Genomic DNA, 26441 nt, shown 5'->3' on the forward strand with positions numbered 1-26441 from the left:
AACCCACCACCCAACCCCACGCTCACGTACGATGATGATAGCGTCTTCCCCTTATCCCGCACCAATTTTCTCATTGTCAGTCACTTTTGTATCCCATTAGAAGAAAATCTTAGCGTCGCAGATTTACAGTCGCAACCGACTCGTACTGAGTTCGCTATAGTTTGGGTTGGCCTTAGGGCGCCGACCAAAAATCCAACAACCCTCCTGCCGACCCCACGTTTTATCCACCCTTGTTCGACCCCCCCGCCTACCCACCACCGACCTCTCTTGAAACACCTACCACACCCAGCAACTGGTGTTTAGCTTGTTTGTTCACATTGACCGCACTTGGGACAAATACGGCTTTAATGGCAATTATCTGCAATAACGATTAATCATTGGGAACGGCGATTTTAACCAGTGTTCCTATGCCTAACTACAAGGATTTTTGTGGCTTTTGTATTTCTTTTTTACTAAGATATTTTTACGTAACGCTGCTTCTCACGTGTATTACAGAAGGGCAAAATTTGTAAGATCGATACAAAAGATCCACGACGTGGACCGAAATATTATTGATTTTTGTCTGCTGTCGTCTTTTGAATACTGATAATTGACGTGATAACTTTTTTTTTTTCATATATGGTGATTGATTTTTCATGTTTCTCTTTGGTCTTTATCATTAACGTTATCACGCTATTCGAGGAGGATTTCTTAAGAGCCGTATTTCTCTTAAAGTGCAACGAGTCATTTCCTCGCATGTTTTCCCTGCATTTCCGACACTGAATGCAAATAACCTACTGTTGTACCACTTCAGTGTAATAACCTTGATGTTTTAGTCAGCATAATAATCGTTTACGTGTCCGTACCTTGAACCTCCAACGTAGGTCATATACGGTATTATGCATAGATTCAGGTTCTGGTTTAATATCATCAGTGAGCCGAAGTGAATTATTAGTTAGGGAAGGGAGCTCATTTTTGAATCAGCTGTCATTAGTGGATATGTGGCTGTGATATTACGTTAAATACTGCAGTTACACAGGTGCGCATCGAACTTTAATTCAAGAACTCGTGATCGACACTCATTGAAACACATTCAGACATCGGTTCAACACGGCAATTAATAATTCCACACAATTACCCGCTACACGATCCCATCGGCTACATTTTCAATCCCTGCATAATACAAATCTATACAGTGCTATTTCATTCAGCGTGCACCAGATATACAACAGGATTTTCTGTACACGATGTTATCATTATTATCAAAAACAAAAATCAGTAACACGCAATAGCTAATTCGTATATTATACAGTATCAGACGTATCCAAATTCATATAAGTTTTTTTTTATAAGTTAACTATCATATCATATTTGAAAAAAAAATCCACTCGCGCAATTACGCTAAAATATCGAAATTTTCAAATCTTTCCGTCAATATTTTTTACAAAGCTGAATCATTTTTTCATTTTCATTTTTTTCTCTTTCTTTCCGCGTATAAGTTGCACGTGTCGCGCTTGTATCTTACGTCGTTGATCTCGTCTCGATCAAATAATCGTTCCCGTGTATATAAACGATCGTGTGGAGTAAGATTAAATGAATAGAACAAAAATTATTTTTCTTTATACCATGGTCGAAAGTACATGATCGATGCATCGATTTCAGTGCAGAAAGCCTTGGATTTTTGCTGTGCTGCGATAGGGGTCTACACAGCAAAGATTCAAGGCTTTCTGCACTGAAATCGATGCATCGATCATGTACTTTCGAGCACGGTATAAAGAAAAATAGTATACACCACACGGGCAGCAAACTGAGCACCCGGAACTGCACGATAGAATTCGAGCATTCTATCGAGCGGTGCCGAAAGCTCAGTTTTCTGCCCTTATAGTGTAATATACTATTTCTTTTTCCCCATTAATACGATTTTTGGAATAAAAGGGCGTATTACGATTTCTTTTCTTTTTCTTGCTTTTTTTTTTTCTTTCTTTCTGTCGCCAACACGTTTTGTAGAGTCTTCTGTCGATCTAGCACTCCATCTCCTGGGCAAACAAACATATCTAGTACTCTTCTCCCAACATCCACACGATACAACCGCCCTGTGTAGTACACTGAAAATTCGATAGTAGGGATTATATTGATCAGCGTCTCTCGTCGTGAATTCAGTAGCTCGTTGGCTAAACATTGAGTCTTGTGAAACAAGGATTTCTATCGCTAGCCTTGTCCATGAATGTTGATAGAGAATTAGAAGAAAGAAAAAAAGTAACAAGGACCAAAGGGCTGTATAAAATTATAATTGAAATCTACTGAATTCTCAACGAGATCGCATGAGTAGTAGGAGACAGCATGAACTGACTATAGTCACGATATATATATTTATATATATCTTTTTTTCTGTATATATTCTCTACTATAGTTTTTTCACTTAGGCACTATATTGTTTTTATATATCTATTAATTCACTAGATAATATTACCTTATATCTACAGACGTAGCTATAGGCACATAGATAAAATTTTTGCTTGACATTTTGCAAAAATCTTCATACGAACGAGCCTGCACTCACGTATATATCTATATTACTTGATTTATTATATTATATAGTTATATCTTGTACATAGAGATACATAATATACAACGTATAGTTGATCTTTAGTCGGTTACTTAGACTTTATTGTATCCCTATATGATTTCTGGTAAGTTTAGACGTTCACTTTGATTCCCGTGTTATATTTTATTGAAACAATTATATTTGTATACATATATATGTATATGCCGTTATCAGTCGGTAGCTCGTTCTTGCAAGGAATTTCAATGGTATCTCAACTCAAAGATAACAATCACGTATGGTCAACGGGTACGTGTTAATTTTCGAGGGACATTTGTCCGCTTGTGTCATGATAATAATTTTAAAAAAATTTACCTTTACCACGGATCTTTGAGTTGGGCGACTTTTGAGCGACTTAAGTCAGACAAATCGTAGGAGAGACAATAAAGAGCGTCTCCAGGACGTGTTCAGTAACTTTTAATTTTTATTTTGTGGCAGCAGACTAAACTGGTACTAAAAATGTATTGATGTCCCGAGATAATTGTGTATGTTTCTGTCTACTCTTTTTTTTTTTTTTCGTTTCTTTCCCCTGTACTTATTCACTGAATAACGAAATAAAAACAGAACAATAATTTTGTCTGGTAACGAAAAGCGGCTAATAGAGTTGTTAGCTGATTGAGATCGATGTAGTACACGTGGTAGTTTGATTGTTTTTCTTTTTCTTTTAATTATTATTATTTTGTCTCTTAGCCAACAAAAATTCTAATCATCACTCTGTGATTATGTCTAACATGTGCGTTGTGTTGGCAGACACATTGTTGTGTGCGGCCACATCACCTACGAGTCTGTCTCGCACTTCCTCAAGGATTTCTTGCACGAGGATCGCGAGGATGTCGACGTAGAGGTTGTCTTCTTACATAGGTATGAAATTAATTATGACTTTGTGCGGACGAAACAATTTCTTGCTGATTAAAAAATTTTTGTTCAACAAAAATTTTTGTGAAAAAAAATTATTTCATAAAAATAACTTCATGAAGCGTTATTTGAAAATGTTTCGTCAGACCCTGTTGTTTTATAGTTGAACGTCGTCGTCGCGATGACAGTCGCTTACCCGATAAGAAAAATTTAAGTGAAAAAAAAATAATTACTCTCCTTTTTGACGACTCGTTTAATCGATATCTCCACACGTCGAATGAAGTCATTTATTCAGTCAATGAAGAATTTACGCCTAGTACCATTCTGACGATTCCTTTCAGGAGCGTACGAAGTAACTTGACCCTTGTTCCTCTAATGTACATTTTCCATACAGTGGCAAACGGGTAAGTATGGCGTTTCAAGATGCACAGGACCAACAAGTATACCCAACTGCACAATTTCGAAAAAAATGAGATATCTTCAAAGCAGACGTCCGATCTATGGATCCGTACGATTTTCAGCAGTACGCAATTTCCCATTGACCAAAAAAAAAGATCCCCCCGTTATTGGCATTCATTGAAGTACACGTATCTTCTCAGAATGTCCCGACAGAAAATCGGGACCTACGGTCACCCTATTCATAAGGAGCGGCCTGTGTTTCCAGAAAAGAACCGGATCTCGAATTGGAGGGTCTCCTGAAGAGGCATTACACGACCGTGGAGTTTTTTCAGGGAACCATGATGAATGCTGTGGACTTGGAACGCGTCAAGGTACCCCCCCCCCTTCTCCCAACCCCCTAACAGCATACGAATCCACTCAATTTTGCCATATACCCTGTTCATCATCCCTCCCTCCCTCTCCCCTAGCCATTATCTTCCTCAACACCATGCGCTTCTTCACTCAACAGTTTTAGGTTCCTTACAGTTTACACCTGGGTCCAACGACTTGATTGATCGATCGACTCGTGCATTGCTCTGTTTTATCGTTATACAATTACATCTTACGATTACTAGAGAGCATATTAGTAATATAATTTTGATATTTTTTAAATATTATGCTCATTATCAATAGATCACATGCAAAGTGACTTTGCCTGTTGCTGCGTCCCTTACGCGTCCTGTGAATATACTTTTAGCCATTTCAATCACGACTTCCTTCGCGCTATTATCGAAGCGACCCGGTGTCCCATTGTGGAAACGTATATTTCCTCTATTCTATTTTGTCCCATTGGTAACGTGCACCCAGGACCAGTATGTCATTCTTCACGCATTGAGACCCTGTATCGAAAGGGCCGTAGGCTCGTTTGGACATGATTAAAGTGCCACTTTGATATCCTTGCGAATACGAAGTGACGTGGCAAGAGGCAAGCAAGCATCGTAGAAGCAACTGCCTGCGACTGCATGGTATGCTGTATTGAGCTATTGCGGCCGGATTCAGCGTGCAGTAGATAATTCATTTTTTAGATTACTATACTTTGTACTGTACTGTTTACGCGAGATTGGAAAAGCGTCGGACGCTTTACTTCTGGCGCTAGGTATATTCCTATGATAAATCATTTGTCTATTTCGTTATGTACGTTTATATATATATACACGTGTTATTATGATTATATAAATTTTAAAAGAAGAAGGACAATCGGTACCATTAGACGTGAATGTTACTATAAAACGTATGGTTTGTCGTATTGGCCGAATAGGAAGCCACCGGATCTTGAGCTGGAAGGACTATTCAAGCGGCACTTCACGACCGTGGAGTTCTTTCAGGGGACCATCATGAACCCCATTGACCTTCAGCGGGTCAAGGTGAGTTCCCCATTAGATTGACACTCTCAGAAAGCACACTAACATTTTGAATACTATGACGACTGTTTGTGTTATCCTATATAACTTCTGAAACCCTTCCCTCTATTATATTATACACGTCGAGATGTGTCGTAATATACTCTCTTCAGACCCTCGCAGCAACTTCCATTACGTGCATCCGTGATACATCCTGGATATAATAGATCTCTTTGTTTCTTCTTAAACTTATCTTCAACTCGATCACGCGTACTTCTATTTGGTACTTGGATCGGGTATACAAGTCGGGCATTGTCCTTTCTTCAAGCTTCACTATTTTATACTTCACAGTATACCTGTATATGGCTTTTCGAAATTGACGTTCATCGAAGATTTGGAAATTTTGTGATAACATTTTTTTCTTTTCTTTTTTTTTTTTTTTTGAAATGACGATGCCATCCTATTTGCACACGAGCAAGATATACTATTATGTCATGGCTGCTGCTCACGATGATGCGTTGAGACTCGGAAGTCACGTTGCATCGATGACAATGCTGTTGTTTCCAGGACATGGTTGTTGCCTGTTTGTACCCTCTATAAAAGTCCTCCCGCTAATCCTCCTTAGGCTGCGTTTCGTCGTGTTGACTTTAACTGCCGTATACTAGGGGCACATCTGACCCTGCTGTTTGCTTTGAACACTGTTCTCTCTTCCGTTGTCGTCGTCAACTCCCGCCACGTTGTCCACGATCGTTATTAATTCTCGCGGGACAGGAACGATCGGCAACGATGATCGAGACGACCGTCGAGATTGGCCATTGTGATCATTAAACATATCCATGTGTGTATCGACCTGGTATTATCGATTTGTAGTCTTATGAGTCGACTTTATATCCGTTCGTTAATATATTGTTACGCAGCATCTGTCAACAATTTTTATAATCTCGTTACACTGAACATACATATACGTCACACGAAAAAAAAAAAAAAAAAAAAAAAAAAAAAAAAAAAAAAAAAAAAAAAAAAAAAAAAAAAAAAAAAAAGAATAAAAAATAAAAGAAAGAAAGAGCGCTACGTGCCGATTGGCTAACGAGTGAAATTGGCCCATGATTAGCCTGAATCTTTCACCAGGAAGAAATGTGTCCGTCGTTGGAAAAGGTAAGTAAAAAAAAAAAAAAAATAAAAAAAAAAAATAAAACCTATTAAGGGCTATGTCACATCCGGATAGACCCATGCCTGCTGATGACCCAGGTGGGTAAGTGTCCGTGTTTTTGAAGCCTAATGTTCACGGCCATTTTAGAGACGTAGCGATTAGTATAGAAAAGCATAATTTTTTTTAATTCCCTGCGATTGAGAGACACAACGATACATGCTCACTTATTGTCTTTTTCAAAATAAAAAAAATCACTCGTTTTTACATTAGCCATTACGTAGACATGGGCATGTGTTGGATGTATTGATAGTATATATATATATTTATTATATAAATGGAACGGGCTGCGCATCATTGACTTTGTATATAGAATTATATTCAATGCTCATATATATATTTATATATAGAATTCTTTAGACGTGTTTTACCTTCCAATTATCCCATTTTGTAATTAGTGTACGTGGATACGATAGATGCTGTCTTTTTTTTTATACCAACTTTATATATTAGGTCCCACAGTTTTATGTATGCTAGTTACGAATGAAATATTCAGCTACTTTCTCGTATTCATTCGAGTCATTAATTTTGTGCACGTTCTTAGCGCCCGCAAGGCGTCTTTTTCTTTACGTTCTATACTTATTATTCTGTTACTTATACTCTATGCGAAAGTTGTAAGATGTGATTAGTATCATTCGACATTCGAAGCATGGAATATATATTTGGTGGTTGGTAATATATTTTGTTGATATGGATAGTGGAACGATATCAGGATTGGATGGGACGTTTGTTCTTGATCAATGAATTGTATCAGAGATAAAATGGAGTATGATGATTCTCATCCTGAAATCATTCCCCGTTATCTGAGTCAATGATGAAATTAGCTTTTTTAGACGGATATCTTCTCTGATAATTCTGCACGTAGTATATAAGTTTCTATCTTATTCATTTGTACGTGAGAAATTCAATGACGTTGGGCCTATTCATTGATTTGACAGTTTATTGACGATATTAAAAAAAAAAAAAAATTAATAAAAAAATCGCGATACTTCGATTCGATATAATTTTTTGGCTCAACCTGGTCAGTAGTAAAATTTTTGAATCGTAGTTTCAATAAAAAGTTCCCGACTTCACGAGTGAGAACAATTTATGGAAAGATCGTCAATATAAAATCGTATAAAATATTTCATTCGAGACTCCACGAATTCTATCACACAAATCCATAATCCAGGATGGACGATCATACACAATAATAATATTTGAAACATGTTTTAGGTACACGAAGCGGACGCGTGCTTGGTCCTGGCTAACAAATACTGCCAGGATCCTGACGCAGAGGACGCGGCCAACATAATGCGTGTCATCTCCATCAAGAATTACTCTGACGACATCCGCGTCATTATCCAATTAATGCAATATCACAATAAGGTACACGAAGAAAATGTAGCGAAAGGCAAATTTCTTGTTTGAGCAAATGGACCAAGCAGTAAAGATTGTTTAATTTATTCCTGACGCCCTGTAATCAATTTCAGGCCTACTTACTAAACATTCCATCTTGGGACTGGAAGCAGGGCGATGACGTCATCTGTCTCGCTGAACTCAAGTTAGGCTTCATCGCTCAGTCCTGCTTAGCCCCAGGATTCAGTACAATGATGGCCAATCTCTTCGCCATGCGATCCTTCAAGACGGTCAGTAAAATCATCCTCCAGCCATATACTATATATGCATGTGTCATCATCGTACCGTCAGGTCTTGTCGAAAAGGTCCACAGTGATGCGCGAAGCAAGATCAGTATTTTGTCATACTTTTATCATATTAGTTGAATACCGCGTAACTTATAATAAGCGTTTTCGTATCGTACTTTTTAAACCTATGAGGTCAGGGATGTATTTTTTTCATTCCCATACCATATGTCGCTTCACTGTGGACGTCAGCTGTACATGCATATGTACGCACGTAATTTAGAAATGGTTGGTTGATTGGAACCAGTCGCCCGATATACAGGCTTGGCAGAATGACTATCTACGTGGAACCGGAATGGAGATGTACACCGAGACACTGAGCCCTACCTTCATTGGAATGCCTTTTGCCAAAGCTACTGAGTAAGTCGGTCCATGACCAATAAAGTCCTCCAGCAAAATCAGTCCTGATTCAAGAGACACGACCAGACGATATCTTATATATAATTGGTATACGTTGATGATGATTTATCGCGAGCTGCTTGTGTATAATAATTACGTCGGTTAAGAAATTTTCTGGGATTCTATGGAAATTTTTTTCTCTAAGGACCACACGACATCCTTCGTCGAGTGGGCGACATTATTTTTCTCTCTTGATACCAGAAGCATTGTAATTATATGCACCTTCTTTTTTGCATCCTTTGTAAATTTCTCAATGCCATATACAGGACGGTGCAGCTTTCTAATGACGAAGGGTTGTACGGCTTTGGATGTACAAATTCACAATTGGACTTTTGAATACGTGTTCGTCTTGCGGTCATTTATATGCGGCTGCAATTAAAACGTCTTGTTCAAAGAATATTTTTCTAAGGGACATTTTGCTAATGGCTTCGTGCCACTGGTGTAAACGCATGATCATTACAATCGGACCAAAAAATATACGATTTTCGTTCATATTTTTGCTTCACCATCACAATTATATCGCACGACGACCCGTGTCTGTAAGAGTCCAGCTAAAAGAATTACTCGAAACAACCCCTAAACACAAGAATCCACGGCATTCTATTAAAACACAATGCTCGAATTGTTCTGGAATAAAAAAATGTTTACAACCCTCCAGCAAAACACGCTGTAATTTTTTTTCGAAAAAAAAAAGAAGTGCGTCTCCATCCACGCAAACCAAAGATATTCATTCATCTCTCAAGGGGTAGGTCAGTCTCTTGAATCGGACATCAAACAAGAAAAAAAAAAGCAAGGGATGAAGCTTCGCCTCGCCTATGTCTCTCACTACGCTCCACTCAGCTATAAACCCTATAAACGTGTCAACATGTATAAACCGTATCTGTGCTACACCTAATCAATGTAAACCACCCCTCATCGCTTGAGTAACGTCGTGTATTCACCTTCGCAATTATTGTCATCGCGCTCATCCGTCGGCGAAGACACGTCAATCGGAAGCACTTTCCGCTCGATGGTACTTTGGGCGGATAAAAGGCGACCTAGGATAGTTTCGTTCGAAGGGACGCGTTCAACCATTCTTTTTAAGGGTTCGGGGCAAGTTTCCCTCAAGGATGAGATCGCTTTAGGGTCTGCTAACTTCCGCTCGGTAACTCAAGGTTCTTGCTTTTCGCTCTAACGCGAACCGCGATCGATAACCAGAAAATGACCAAAATTCGTGGTCGAGACGAGTTTATCAGGAATAGCTTTTATAAGCTAGGGACATTCGAAGCCATGATCGAAGCCGGTCGATCAAGTGTGCTGCCAATCCTGGCTTCTGCTCTTCCAGTCGTGATCATTTACCATAAGCGCATTACTCTCAAGCATACACCTCTACCACGTATATCCCATAGCTCCTATACAGGTATGTCCCATTTGTCCGAATCAATCTATTTCCAGGAATTCGTGACTACACGATTATATATCATCTAATTGCGTAGGCGCGCATGCTTCTATAAAGAACGTGCATTTTTTTTTTTTACTATTTTCATCATGTACCATCTAGAGGTCTAAGGGTTGATCGAAGTGTTCATTTAATCTTGTTGAGATTAATGAAGATCTCGTAATGGTATCGGTAGTCATTTTTACTTGAATTTTATTAGTACTCTACCAGTATATATACTCTTTATTACTTCCATGCGATGTCTCTCCGATGGCATCCGGTTTAGTAATGTTTTTTCTTATTTTTATTTATTTTTTCCTCCAGTCACGAGAAGCTGTTTCGCTCTTTTACTAGGTGTGTGACGAGTCGTTATACTTCTCGTGGCGGAATATTCTTGTCAATGGAAGCCTCTTGAAGGTTTGATGATTTCATGACGTGGAGCTGGTTGGTTGGTGTTTCAGTCGCCGGACACTCAGGCGTGGCAGAATGATTACCTGCAGGGCACGGGCTGCGAGATGTACACGGAAACCCTCTCCCCGTCCTTTACCGGGATGACATTTCCCCAAGCCAGCGAGTAAGTTCTCGCTGCCACGACTGCCACACATGCAAACTTTTCTTGAGATATTTTTTTTCCTGTCTTTTTTGTTTTGTTTTGTTTTTTTATATATATATATACTATATATCACATAGAAATGCATACGTTTCTACTATATATATTTTTAATGATTGTATGTATCATTGTTCGTATGACCCTCGCTCCCTTCACCCCCGGAGAGTATGAATTTTTTTGGCCAAATTTTATTGGACTTTTTTTTTTCTCTCTCTCTCTCTCTCTCTTCTTTTTCGCGTAGACGTTCCCGTTGGGTATCTCTTTGATCACGTTTGAATTTTGTACAATCTATCACAATTTTTGCATCTCTTATGGGCGCGTACGTTTTTTTCTTCTTTTTTACGTCAAAGCGAATGCAGAGTCTTGTTTGAGCACGTTTCATGGATTTATTATTTCTGTTAATGGTACGAACTTCAGCGTGATCAGTAAGTATTTTGACATTCGACTTATTAAACGGGCACGCTACTGTACTTTTACTATAGTCAACACACGTCACGCGATTTCATTGCGGACAAAGTTTCTTTGGGGATTAACTGAACGCTAGTCGCGTGACTTTTGAATTTTGAGCCAATGAGTCATTATACCGGGAATTTCTAATTTTACCGCATTTGCTAAAATATCCGTCGAACTTCATTAATTACCTTGGTTTACAATTTTGATCGAAATTAAGTAAAAAAAAAAGTGATCTAGATTTTACGCGAACTTCAACCAAGTGATATTTAATACAATCTCGCAATTATTTTTCGACATATTCACTATTCTGCATTTTGCATACATTAAATTTAATCGTGCGCGTTTAACGAGATGCAAGAACTGCATGTTGAAAATCCCCTACTTACGTATGGCAAATGTGCATTTGACTTCTTTTTTTTTTTATTTTGCGAACGTTAAGTACTGTAAAACTGCATTTTGAATTTTGTACAATTACGCAGAGTCGTATCATAAATCGTGTCCCGTGTACTCGTCCCATTGTTATGGTGTGGTTACCTCTTAGACGTAGCATTCTAATCTTCTTAACAACGTTGAGACTTTTGTACGCGCATGCCTGTTGCTCATTCGATGTGACGTAATCATTTTAAATGAACGACAAAATTTATAACACGCCACAAGTCGCTATATGGATTAAACAATTACGCAGAGCCATACAATTTCATACATCACATCGTTAGAAGAACATTTATTCTAAAGCACAATTGATCATGCGACGGTAATACATAAGAATTTCAAAAGTTATTACATTTTATGTTTACTGCACGCACAACGATCAATCAGTTAGTTACACATCGAACACACAACCAGCGACGCCCACGAAATTAAATACGTATTTCAGCGCACTCTGTAATTCTTTTTATAAATATATAAACGACACTTCTTAAAGCGAAGTCATTTATTTTTTCTTCACAAAATCCATTTACGGATCATTGCGTTTCGTTTGAAGGTTTGTCTTTCGGATTTTTCTTTGTTTCACTTGTTGGATCAACGCTTCTTTTAGTTTGCGTGTGTGGGAGTACACATATGTAATCTAAGGTGCGCCCCCTTTTAGACCTCAGATTATTTATAAGATTACATTATATATACTATGCAGATACACATTCGAATTTACATTTATATATATGTAGATATTGATATGCATATGGTAATATAGTTGACTGATTATTTGAATCGAAGTAAATATTAAAATGCCATCTGGTAATATTTTAATTAGATCTCTAAATAGAGTGCGGATTAGATTATTATAGATTTATAGAGCGCATTAGAAATTCTCTTTTTCAGCATGATATCGGTTAATTACATTAGAACGAACGTTTATTAGCGTTTGCCTGCTTGATCGCCTATCACCAGGTACTCCCGGTACATGTATTTGGATGCGTACGAATGGTCCGATGTTTCGTTATTATTTTAAAGGTGCAGCACGTCACTGAAAATCATTAATCAATATACTCGATATAATGTACGACTGACAAGGAAGGTGGTTTACTGAAAGAAAAAGAAAATTAGACGTCATTGATTCTCGGTGTCATGCTACACGTTCGATGTTTATATGTTGTACAGCTGTACTGTAACGAATGCAGAGCATAAAAAAAATCATTGAATATTATTTTACGTTTCGTCAACAGTAACTCGTATGTCTAATTAAATGTGATTATGAATGTATAATTAAATTTCACTGTTATATCGTTCAAAGTGTGCTCTGTGTTTGCGATTAATCCTCGTCCCTGCGAGCTTCTGCAATTTTGATAGTGAAATTTCGAAAAAATCATATTAATTAACGGACGCATAATTGGCACAGTGGTTGATTAATTATAATGAAATTTCACTATCTATAGTGTGTATTGGAAATTATTAAAAAAAGAAAAGCGCGAAATTAGATGTCATTTTCGTTAATCCTAACCGTAACAGCTTTTGGTTTACATAAAAAACAAAAAACTAATGGAAGATAGTCAAAAGCATTCCCTAAATTCACATAAAACGCCATAAATCAATCGAGTCTCATATACACACTTGTATTTTGTATAGCCACATATCTTTGACTATTCTCCATCGATTCAATATGTTGACAATGCAACCGGATGTTATACACATTCTCGTCGTAGGTTATGCTTCACGAAACTGAAGCTTCTGCTGCTGGCAATCGAGATCAAAGGCGAGGGAGGTGGCGACAGCAAGATCTCGATCAATCCGCGAGGCGCCAAAATCGCTGCGAACACTCAGGGATTCTTCATTGCTCAATCAGCCGACGAGGTGAAGCGGTACGTGATGATTAATGCGATCGATAGCCAAGAAAAATAATTTTTTAGTCAAAAAATTTTTTTAACCTTCGTAAACGTAATTCACAAAAAAAAATAATAATTATACTCTCATAATCTTATTTCAGTGCATGGTTCTACTGCAAAGCATGCCACGAGGACATCAAGGACGAAACGTTAATCAAGAAATGCAAGTGCAAAAACTGTAAGTCATTCCATCCAGAATTTCGTAAAGCTCTCACTGTCTCTCTCTATATCTACCATATACTATATGCTATACTATACGATAACGTATAGCCCGTCTATCATCGAGATCTCTATTAATGAAAAGTCTCTGATCATCCCTTAAGAATAAAGCGTCATCGGCCGCGTATACGCGATGATACACACTTTGTGAGTCACATGACGTATCTCAAATGCGTCCTCGTAAGCAGACAAGAACGTCCGGACTCGTGTCGACGGGACCTTTTGGTGAATATAGCACAGGAGTGTGATTGGAGCTTCGATGGGGTGAATAGAGGACGGGAAGGTATAATTGGATAAGAGGATGGCAGTAATTTTTTTTTCTTTTTTTTTCTTCTTTCTTAGACGTCATACACAGACACTACTCAAGTAAGTCTCATGTGACTCGCAACGAATTTCTTCACCGTGTTTCGGATCGACCAACGCAAAAAACTCTTGCTGGCTCTTTTATTCTGATCCTTTATTCATTCTGTTTCCTATCCTCGTTACGCCGAGAGCCGTTATCAGTAATAACGCGATGACAAAGTATTACATGGTTGTGACCAATGCTATTGTGATATATGATCTAGTGGGGCAACAGCAGCGTTCCTGGGGCCGGGACTTAGGTAACGTCTCTATAAACGCTCGTTCGCTTACTCTCAAAAACTTTACTATATCTCGTCTTTGAATTTTACTTTGATTACTATGTCTTTCTTCACCCTTAACTTGCGGCTTGGTTTTTACTATATATACATTCACTATATACATACATATACGATAATAATCACCGGCTGCTGTACTATAACCTTTGTTTATTGAAATGTCTTTGTATACTGGATTTTACTTTTGGGTTTTTTCTATCTCTTTCTATTGCTGCCTTTCTACATATATACATATATATCTTACTATCTCTCTGGTACTCTCTTCGATTCTCTCACGGTCTTTGTTTATCCCTTTACTTGCCTCTGAGAATTTTTTTTCTTAAACTTTCTATGCATTCGCGATGGTGAAAATTGCATTTTTAACCAACCCGCCCGTTCACCCCGAACCACCCTTGTATCATGTAAACACTTTATGACGTTTGCAATGTTGGATTGGGTAATGTTACATTTTTCACGAAAAAAAAAGGGTACCGCGTGTAATACTTGTTGAATCATATGGCATAGCGTGTGTTCACTGTGAGGATTAAAATATATATATTTTTCTTTTTATCGATATAAGAAACTATGATAAATGATGTTAGATGTGCATCTTAGGAATTGTCCCTTTATCGTAACGCAATATTGTTATGATATTTTGTACAATATAGATATATCGTTTCCCTCTTGGCGTGGTTGTCACTGTAGAATCTCCAAGGACCGAGATACCTAATGGTCACACGTGAAAAATGAAATATTACAAGAAACACATGTGACATGTTCCCTGATAGTTGAATCAGCTGGCGCATGATCACCTGACCGAATATACGAAATTAGCCTGCACTTATAGTATGTGCCCCCCCTTTCCACCCTCGTTCGCCCTGCATATAACTAGCTCCGGGTTCGGTCGTTCCCCCGTATTCAGTCATTGCACACTTTTATTTTGTCGATCGTACAATTTTCAGCGTGCCAGCTGTCATTGATGAGAATTACGATTGATCGCAAGGTACCTTGACGATTCAGTTTTTGATAAGTGCTCTAGATTCTAGAGGACTCCATGTGCAGCGATATACATCGCATATGGCAAAGTAATAGATACGTTATAATCTTCGATCCCGTCTATGTGGAGAGAAAAAGATTTTTTTATTTAAAAAAAATTCATCTCATAGCGAGCAAATGGGAGAAGAAATATAATCGTTCGGATATATAGTAATAGGTTATAAGTATTTAATGGGCAAATAATAATTCTTGACTCACACGGTGACTTAAACATAACACAAGACAATTTCATACGACAGTCTTTCTTTCCCCCTCTTTCCTATCAGAACGATTATTCCTACGTAATAGTCATGCTTTAAACCCTGGGCAATCAAAGACTTCGTTACTCTGTATTGGGGGTGATCGATTCGGTTTATAATTTTTTAAATAAATCATTGAATTCATCGCTAAATTTTTTGAGAATCTATTACCGCAATGGCGTAATCGAACTCTCGAATGACGTAGATATATATATATATCTGCGGCGATGTTTCAGAAAGCGTGTCAAGCCAGCGTCAAGGTGATTCTATTAAAATAGTGAAATAGATCTGACCACGACCTTCTCTAGCGATATTTAAAATACGTGACGCGGCTGTCGAGAAATCTTCGGCATACGAAGAAACGAGGGAAGCGTTTAATTATAGTTTTTAATTAACATCGAATTTATCCTATTTCTGTATTAAATCTCGTATAGCGATACAGGATATACATCACGTATGACGATGTCGATAGTCACGTAGAGTTGTAGTGCGATAATAATAGTAATAGTAGAAATGAAAATTGTCGAATTTGTACGTACCTCAGTATGTCATAAATTTACTCATATTTCAGCGCTAACAACTTAATATCGATATATTAAATTGATTCGTACGAATACATTGTCGGTCGAGGTACGCTAATGCGAATATTGTGTGTGTCTCTTGTAATTCCCTTGAATGTTAGTAGATAGGTGTTATGTACTTAAAATACTTAAACCCGTGTCTGGTTGACCACTGGCTTTTTGCAGATGTGGGGATGATGATGATGCAGACTGGCATGGTGAAGGGAAATTCTGCCTACCACAGTTACCTTGACGGTATGCCTTGTTCCACGTTCCACGTTCCGCTTTTCCAACTCCTATACGTATTCCGGACCATTAACGTTTTCCACGAGAACCTGTCGGAATAGAATGGTTGACGCTTCGAGAAGGAAACAATGAAAATTCGCTGAGCTTGTTATTATACCTGGGATCGATGTCGGGAGCTTTACAATCCTACGGGAGTCGATGCCTATTTTATTCTGACAGGATATATTGTCGGAGTCAGTAGTTTTTTTTTTATTTCTCTATCTCTCTCTCTCTCTCTCTTTGCCGCACGTACGAAGGATTACCAATTGAAAATGGAACGGCATTCCCGCCGAAATAATGCCGAGTATTGGATTTCTTTCGACGTTTTTATATTATGTACACGGATACAGATACGGACAATTTTTTTTTTCAATTTTGAATAATTCGAACTCGTGTGTCATTGTGGAATATGTGCTATTTTCCGCAGGATATCCTACGGTAATATTATGTATTTTTTGGATTTTCTTTTTTTCTTAGTCTATACTCTATGAACTACTTACTCGGACAGGAGCTGTGGCCTTGTTCAACTTTTTTCAATCTTCCCACGAGACATCATTGTTTTACCTGTACGAGCTTTAAGATTCGAGGCTTTATGTCACTGAGCTTTAGTTAGAGCTGAAATTTGTTTAGTATGTTATATCTCGTTATTACACATAGATTATGTTTAGCAATCTCATAGCGTTTGCTTTACGCGATTGCATATAGAACAAGACCAAGCGACGTGTGGAAACTGTTAATACGTACTAGTAACTGTAAGCCCTAAACACTGTATCAAGGCACCACTAATTGTCCTTATATTCTAAACTGGCTCGCAACCACAGAAAGGAAGCAAAATACTTCGTTCCTTCTATCGTCGAGAGACAAGCATCTGAAAAATTGGCACAAAGAAGCACGTTGTCTGATCGTATTCTATGTGTTGTGGCTGTTAAGATATAACCTAAAGTATATTAAGGTTGCCAATTTTAAAATGGCACAGGCTTACATTAACCAAGTTGACGTCGTTGTCGTTTCAGTGTTGCTTACATCACGTTTTTTCATTGACCAGTTGACTTAACCATAAACAACGCTAAAACTCACGCAAGAGGAAGGCGTATAACGCTGCTGCAAAGTTTTCAAGATATTACACGGCTGGGCCTACGTTACTTAGAGCATTGACATAGCTGGTACATGCTGTACGAAGCTGGTCCAGTCAAGATCAACATGTCACTTCCAAATGAACTCGATAAACTTGCATCACTCTAAGATATGAAAATATCAAATGTTTCTTGATGCTGCATTTCTCCCGAGTTACAAAATTCACAGTGATCAGTTTATCTTGACTGATTTTATTTTTTTCTCAAGCTACGGTACAAGGGAATCAGTCTTACCGTACCTTTGCGTGGAAGTGGATAATGTGGCGATTTGGTTTCCCTACCTGCTAACCAGGAACATGAAGGATTCTCGAGAAGCCGAAATTTCGCGACAGCGATGAAATCGTTGCAATCAATGATTTTTCAATGAAGAAGGCCAACTTTAACCGGAAGTGTCGTGAAACGTTGTCGATACACAACCTTGAGTGCTGTAGACGTGATATAGTGGGAGCATTAATGACCCGTTTATTCGTTGTATACAGCTCTTCATTTTTTGGCTGTTCCAATTCGTTATCCCGCCTGTCGGTTGTCAAATGACGCCTGCTTGGTGCAGAGTGTTTATAGCTAGTAAAATATTGAAAGATAAACTTTCGATGCCCAGGGTTTATCCTGTTTTCTAATAGAGAATACACGTGTATCGTTATTTTTCATTTACTTTCGTCCCTCTTGTACCTCATGTATACACTGTTACACGCCATTCTTGATATTCACCTATACGTATACACTATCGCAATATCACCCCGTATCTTCATAATATCTTCTGCGCTCTACTTCAGCATCATCAGGTTTCGAATCGCATAACGGCGGAATAATAAGCGAAGAATGTCTTTATTGTTACGTCATTTGTTGGTGACCCTGGAAAAATTGATTGTGACCTGTATTATGTTGGTAATGTCAATGTCCCCGCTTACTAGGTTTCTCGATCAATCCTCATGGTGTAATTGACCACATTTCTTGATACTCCTTTTAAATCAGGAATCAGTTTTTTTTTATTCACGAAATAATTCAACTAATCACACGATCTTTATTTTACATCCTTATCACTACTCTCACAAAGTTGAAATAACTTAAAGCAAATCTAACAATTATTAACGGTACGTATTCACTTAATATCTAATTTTTAAAATATACAAGAAAATTTTTTTAATTATTTGTGTTGTCTCACGTCTTACGTGCGCACCTGGTTTATTTTTTTATATCCGTAGAAAATGTATATATACAGTTTATTATATTTATTATATTACCCAAGATGCATTGATCGAGATTACAGACCTAGACCTACCCCATGTTGAATCCCCCCCCCCCTTACACCCCGCATTTAGGTTGACATTATTTTGATGTGAAGACTAACAGCTCTTCTCTCCCTTCGGGCAGTGGCCACATTCCGGAAAGGCGTGCGAGCCGTTCAGATGGTTGGAAGAGCAAGTACGTATTTCCCGAGAGTAGAATTGTGTCACGTGTTTTTCCCAATGTATTTTTATTTTTCATGAGTAATTCTGTTTATTCGGGCCCCTCATTCCTCACACGGAATACCTCGTATTGAATTGGCCTTGCTTTAGGCGCATTGAGTCAGAGGTATACGTAATTCGTGACTGTGAATGCATTAGAAATTCACTGTCACGAAGGACGTGTCATGACTGTCATGCGTTTCGAATTAAAAGTGTCAATTCATTGGAGGAAATTGAATTTCCTTTCATTCGTATAACGCATCAACCCATTTTCACACAAACATATCGGCTTTTATTTCGTAACATTGACTAACGTGAATTTATGGTCACTTTGAATTACTCACTTTAACTAATTAAAAAAAAAAATTAGTTCCTGTTAATATTAGATTTTAAGAGTTACGAAGGGATTGCTGTGAAATTGAAAATATCGCTGGTGAAACAAAATTTTTTTTTTTTTCGATATTACATAAGTGGTGCAGTATGGTTGGTCGATGTAAAATATTTGGACTCTTATGTGTAAAGGTATTATCTATCGATGTGACTAGATAATTTTTTGGCTATTGTATTAAACTGATCATTTTTTTGAAAATGAATTTTCTTTCATCTTTTTTCAATTCTAGTCACAAGAGTACTCTTATAGGAATGATTAGCACAACGATTATTATTTAACCTAAAAGTCAGTCGTATGCCATGCTGGTATACGTGATTTTTCAAAATTTTAATTGACCATTTGAAAAAAATATATATGTTGTGCTAAACAACCAAAATTTGTCTAGGCTATACAATTGGCTCCAACGTAGATAAACATTAGTGTTTGCGCTCTGTCGATGTGGTGTTGTTAATTTATCATGCAACTTCGATTTTTCATTATTGTCGTATGGAATGTAGCTCATGAAGGTTTGTAAGTGTTCTCAATGGTTTAATTGTTGTGGGTGCGAATTGGAATTATTAGGAAGGACCGAGATGATTGTTTTGAGTATTAAAATTGCTAACTAATCTTGTATCGATGTTTAACATAATCGTTCCATCTAACAGTAACACCTTAGATACTATATTTAGTACATTAATCACGCTGTTCGACGTGCGAAGAAAGATATAATCGAGAGTACAGTAATCGACAAAGAATTGGCAAACGCAGCTGCGAGAACCATACCAAATGAAACGACCTGTACTTTTTTGAAAACTCGAAAAATCAAAATCACGTTAATTAACAAGAATATCGCGTATCTCGTGCTTTTACGTAAAAAGAAGGCAGTGCAACAAAAAAATAGCTAAATTCCTAACGAACAATATGCCGTAGATATTTTGAAAAAAAAAAATTGCGCCCTCATTACATCTCATTTAGCCCACACGTCACGCTCATACTCACCTTCTTTGCCACTCGCCACATCTATGTATACCTGATGTAATCTCCATGACACGTATACGCACATAACATATATACATATATACATATATATATATATAACACAGAATACGCACAGATGACGATACGTGAAATCTTTTTGAACTAACCGTCTGTGTGTCTATTTGCCTGAACTCTCGTCTACGAAAACTACGTAGGTGAAGACTTCACGTACTCAAGTAAGTCCGAGGAGGGAAGCTTGTACCCTTACCTTTTGATTATAAATATGTACTACCGATATTCCGTAGGAAATATTCGCGGGTGCAAATTGCCAATCGCGACACGTTGTATAATCTTATAGAGTAGGAACTTGCGCCATCATCAATTACAGAGCAACGCTGTATATACATTATAACACCGTATCGCCCGTCACAAAACAGAACTTTTTGTACATTTATCATTAAACTAGGATATATCCTGCCTATATATATGTATATACGGTAACTACTATTGTTCTTCATTCGAATTCCGGTTCACCTTTGCTTAATGACGGTAAAAAATGTATGCGCTCTTTTCTTCGTATACGTTACAATCCCGTTTACACTTCTGTGAAAAATCAAAAAATTACTTTTGTACGTTCTTATGCTACGCCATATCAAAGTTTTATTTTCGGAAATTTATTGCGTTCACATTGACTGACGTGAATAATAGTCTTGCAATGACTGCACTTGAAGGGTCTTTACGACGTGTCTTGCATATCCGGTAAAAGCCCAATAAAGCTTTAATATATCATCTTGATACATTAATCGTTCGGAAATTGTAATTTTTGATAAGTGTACAAATTGGAATTGACAAGGTATATTATGTAATATCACGGCACATATTACAGTTGATTATATTGTGCGATATCGCGTCTGACATATATTCTCGGGTATAACGATTATTATTTTTGTTGTCATTGTTATTATTATTATTGTTATTATTATCAGTGTTACGTCAAGCTGATTATATTACTGTTTCTTTTTATCTCTTGTTGTTCTTCCTTTCTTTTTCGCTCAAACGGTAGTCTTTTAGACCATTTTCGATGCACTTTTTGCACTCTACCAAAAATTCCTCAGCTTTTGCACAAGTTTCTCGTATGTTTTTCTTCGAACGCAATATATATACATATATATACTGTACACGGTAATTAATTACCCGAGTGTTGATTATAGTAATACGTATATTAGTACGGTTGATTAGCCTTGCATGATTGGCGCTCACTATATCCGTATCAGATAGAAAAATGGAAAATAGGTAATATCGATTATGACTGAAACACAATTTTGATACTTGTCGATGCAATGGGTACAAAGATAATTTTGCAACCGAGTGAATATCAGCTGTACCTGATCCAACTGAATTCGTTATTTCGAGACATTATTATTTTCCATTTCTACGGATTTACGGTCAAGCGTAGTTGTAGCTCGTGCACGAGGCATGTCGTAGAACTATTAAAATAGTTGAAATAACATTGAAATTAGTTCTCGGTATACTGTTTATGGATCGTGGACGTTGAAATAATAATAAAATTGGTACAGGCTCTTGGGAATTTTCACGATAAAATTTTAACTTTAATAAGCGTATATATAACTCTGACGTCCACGATGTCAGAAACAATTTTGCTCGTCGCGGCTAGAGATAAAAATGAAAATTTAAAAATGGGTACCTGATCAATGTCTAGTCTCTTTAAAATATTCAGAAGACCGTTCTATGGGGTTATCAGGAAAGAATTTTTTAATGACGTAAAATTAGTACCTTCAGGATCAAACCGAAGCGTCCGTCTTTTCCAAATAGCCGCAGCACATCTATCCCACCCCTTTCCACCCCCTACTAACCACCAGCAATTTTAATAAAAATTCTTATTCAGAATGTTTGCAGCTCATGGCAGGGGTACGTATTGCGAGAAAGTTCGACGCTTCTGATTGGTCCGTTTTTTTTTCTTTTTTTAATGATTTACTTGCTAATCAAATTTTAAGTCTGGCTAATCTACGTTAGTCGGGTTGTGTCAGAACGGTCTATTGCATTGGACAACGTAAAAGACTGATTATCAATCAGTGATAATAACGCAGTAGTAATTAGGCCTTAGGTACTTAGGTAGGGTAGCTAACATGTGTAGTGGTTTGTTACAGACGACCACCATCCTCCCCCCACATTCACTCCGCCAGAACTGCCCAAGATGGTTCACGTGAGAGGTACAGTTACACCTCAGTCAAACCCATGCTACAGTCTCGCAAGCTGCTCTCCTATTATTAATATCAATAATCGATAACGCGATATTGATTGAACTGCAAAGTCATTGCATATTGAATTTATGATTATGATTGAAGGTTGCCCGATCCGTTGTGATATCCTTCGAGTTGGACGAAACTAGAGGAAATTATTGGGATTTTATGAGAAAAAAATTCAATTCATTTTGTACAGATTAGGAATTTGTTGAAAATTTCCGATCGAGGGGTATCACTGATTCGTGAATCTTTTTTCTTTTGTTTGGTATTCATACGATTGTCTATTTTTTTGCTATTGTTTTTTTAGTGATTGTAGAATTGTATGGGCATTGAATTTTTGTATTGTTCTAATCTCACAGATATTTTATTTTAGTTTCTCGTCGAATCTTTGGGATTTTCATTAACGCTTGATATTTAGTTCGAATTTAATAGCTTTTACGTGTCTATACTTATTGATAAGAGAATTAGTTTAGTTTGTACGAGTGCATTGATCTGCGATATTAGATTTAGATTTATCAGATTATACGAAACGGAATTGATCCTTTCAAATGATGATTTGTCGAGGTGGTATTTGTAGTGATATCATCAATAGTATCATTTGCATGATAAAACAGTAGTATTATTGATATTATTAAATATTGATTCGACATTGCATGTTTTATTTATGTGCTCTGAATAGCGAGAGGATATATAAGTTTTCGAAGCGTCAGTTAATTAAACCAAACTTTGTTTCCATACAATTTTTGCATCAAATTCCATCATGTATGATAAACACGAAGGAATTCATATAGTTACTTTTAGTTAATCTCTGGAATGTAGTAATGAAATTTTTTCGCGTACCCTTAAAGTAGAATTTGTGTATGAGCAATAAAAAACTGGAAGGTTCCAATAACTTTTTTAATCTTGATAGAAGTATTTGCACGTTCCCACAGGACAAGTAAAAAGTATTGTCCCGTTCCGGAGTAAAGCTCTGAATGCATGTTTCACGTTTCGATTGACCATAAGTTATCATCCACAATAGTGGCACGTATATAGAAAAGGATGTGGCATATTTTAATGATTTTTTCCGATATGCTTATATCGTGTCAACTTAGAAACGAACTGAAAATTACAACTTTTGCGTTTTTGAGCTTGAAGTATTTTCATAAATATTGTCAGGGTATGAAATAATTGTAATTTTCAAAATCTGCCATTAAATTCGATAGAGTCAAATCATTTGATTCCATATATCTGTATCATTAATATTTATTATTTTCTTAGCACATATAAAGATGTCTAGGATGAGATATGCGCGCCTGTAAGCATGGGGCTGTAGGTTCATACACGAAGCATTGCGCAGTACCGGGGGGAGTTAGGTCACAATCCTTGTGACAACAATGACTGACTATTCTGCTTAATCAATTAGCCGTGGACAAACAACGTTTAATTACTTGTAAACTAATTTTGCTGTATGCATTTTAGGTGAGATCAGTCGCGAACGAGACGATCCAAACGGTAAGCTGTAATGAGTTATCATGGGAGGAGTATAAATAAGATGATCCTAATAATCGCAATACAATATCACACAAAAATACTAATAATCGTCTCAAAGAATAATGACTGAACATTAGATGAAACACCATGCAACTAAATAATAAAAAACGCCTTTTTTCAATTCATTTTTTTCCAATCCACGAGTTTCATTAAAATAAAATCAAAACGGCAGTCTTAGATATTACTTGCATTACAATAACGTTTTTAAAAATTTTCCAAATTTATTCAATTTATATTATTCCAGTTTTATCAAATCAATGCAGCTGCACTCGTATGAACTAAGTCAAATAAATTCTCAAAGACGTTCAATTGCGCTCGTCGTACTCTAACTGCACCTTCAAATTTCTCATTAAACGTAGTTGCTAAATTTCCCAATGTCTCCTGTGCTTTTGCGATCTCACCCGATTAGCCATACCGTTGATTATCATTTTTAAATCAACTTTGTTACAGCCATGAGGAATCATCGGAACTCCGTGGGGATGACGATGATGAATTCCACGAAGCAGGTCAACAAAGTGAAACCGAACGTAAACAGAGCGCCCAATGATAGCTTATCAAGCCCGAATCAACCGTACAATCAGAGGTACAGTATGCAGTACTTACGTAGTACACAATAGAATATATTACATATATATAAAATAATATACATATATATACGTATAATCGTCAAATCACAATCACGTATTCATAATCATTGTCACTCATCACGTGGGTATCGTCTGGCTGTCACTTTCAATAAGTGTCATTTTTTTCTCACTTGGGATCCATATTGCACCGGACAACAACAAAAACAGAAATATTAAACATTAGTTAAATTACTTGTGCTGTTATCACGTTGTGTTCTCACAATTCGTCGTTGATATATTATGAGTTATCACGGACAATGCCAATGCGTATCACTTTCGCGCCAAATCAAAGTGGCAATCATATAGTAACACTCGACGAAAAAAGAAGGCGAAAATGTATTCGTAATTCTTACTACAAATTGTATACAAGTTTAACAAAATAATACATGATATTTTGTCTATCAAGCGTTTATACCATATCGTACCTTATTGTATTATATTTTATCAGCGATATATTGCCTGTTCTCTTTTTTTTAGTGCACGTTTATAGGTTCATATATATATATCGAAAGATAAATGAATATTAATGATTCAAGGAATGGCTACGATTATAATTACTATATATGCTGACTCCTCTACAAACTGATACACTATACAACATTGAACTTTTTGCGGCTATCATTCGCTACTTAGATAATTCTCTGTCTATCTGTTATCTACGCTCTTACTGTATCCTATAAATTTTCTTATTACCTCGAAAGCTCTTATGCCGCATAAGTCCCCTTAGTACTCGGACAATCATCTATTTTTCGCCGAGTGCACTACTATGATGATTTGCACAAGATTACAATACAAATGATTCACTCTTGCATCCACTATGTGAAAAGCATGAACTCTCCAAGTCACATGGTTATATACCGTACACGCCTTAGGTTTATCTTTCTTTCTTTGTTTCGAGATCACTAATGCTCGAGCAGCTTTCGTGCGATCCAGAATCATCGAGAGTCTAATGCGCAATTATAAAAGTTATAAAATATTAATTATCATTAACGTTCAGCGTGATGAATTTCTAATACCAAACGGCTTACCTGATCAGTCTCACTTAACGTCGTACAGAACGTTTTTAAATAATGGAGAGTCTTAACGATCGAAAAATTAATTATGAATCATGCATGATAAACATCGAGAGGTTTCGGGACACCCAAACTGATAGTTCGTTATTCGCTGTGTATGATAGCCATGAAATTGTATTGACAAATTTTCGAACTCGAACAAATCGATACCCATCTGTTAGTTATAGCGAAACAGGAGACGCATGATTTAAAAAAAAAAAATAAAGAATACGAGGGACCTAAAATTCAATGATTTTGCATATATATCTAATATCTCCCAGGCTCATTAAGATCTCATCCTCTAACGATCAGTAACAAAAAAAAAAAGCGGTACGAATCTCAAGCGGAAGAACAAAATGTAAAGTTCTGGTGATTTAGGTTGGACCAACGTACGCTCACCTTCTGATTCCAGATCGCAAGAGGAGTCCGCATACGCTGGCTACCATCTCGCCTACGAAGTCAAAAAACTCATGTATGCTTCTGCCGTTAACACTGTCTTACTGTGTATATCGTATTACGATGTGTTTATAATATTGCTCCATCTTACCCGAAGCTGCAAACTTACGACGTTGAGCTAGGCATGGCTTTTTTGCATGACAGCGCTTTTGACAGCTTTCGATGCCTTTTTAATATGACCAGCTCGTTATCCTTTAACGCGATAATTAACTTTATACGTACACATGGGATACCACGTTATGCTACTAACAGATCCAATGATAGATACGTTACCCGTAGAGCTAATTGCGTCTACACCCTTTTAA

The 26441-nt window shown here is 37.1% G+C and overlaps 1 protein-coding gene across 50 annotated transcripts in view; it reads left to right on the forward strand.

The window, feature by feature from the left end:
- LOC107272153 (calcium-activated potassium channel slowpoke) overlaps window positions 1-26441 on the forward strand; it is a 67851-nt gene that overhangs the window by 34876 nt on the left and 6534 nt on the right. For 8 of the 50 annotated variants that reach the window (XM_025089728.1, XM_015749013.2, XM_015749004.2 and 5 more), the window contains exons 7-20: window positions 3332-3442; window positions 5133-5238; window positions 7637-7789; window positions 7894-8049; window positions 10381-10493; window positions 13124-13279; window positions 13405-13481; window positions 16181-16249; window positions 18784-18834; window positions 20421-20441; window positions 22374-22436; window positions 23931-23963; window positions 24453-24585; window positions 26093-26152. In XM_025089728.1, the coding sequence (XP_024945496.1) occupies window positions 3332-3442; window positions 5133-5238; window positions 7637-7789; window positions 7894-8049; window positions 10381-10493; window positions 13124-13279; window positions 13405-13481; window positions 16181-16249; window positions 18784-18834; window positions 20421-20441; window positions 22374-22436; window positions 23931-23963; window positions 24453-24585; window positions 26093-26152 (1302 nt within the window). Of the gene's footprint in view, window positions 1-3331; window positions 3443-4100; window positions 4207-5132; window positions 5239-7636; window positions 7790-7893; window positions 8050-8350; window positions 8464-10380; window positions 10494-13123; window positions 13280-13404; window positions 13482-14088; window positions 14125-16180; window positions 16250-18783; window positions 18835-20420; window positions 20442-22373; window positions 22437-23930; window positions 23964-24452; window positions 24586-26092; window positions 26153-26441 lie in introns of all 50 variants that reach the window. The other 42 variants (XM_015749023.2, XM_025089751.1, XM_015749064.2 and 39 more) reach the window with 17 other exon arrangements.

Source organism: Cephus cinctus, unplaced genomic scaffold (assembly GCF_000341935.2).
Source record: "Cephus cinctus unplaced genomic scaffold, Ccin1 Ccin1_scaffold0087, whole genome shotgun sequence".
Taxonomy (NCBI): Eukaryota; Metazoa; Arthropoda; class Insecta; order Hymenoptera; family Cephidae; genus Cephus; species Cephus cinctus.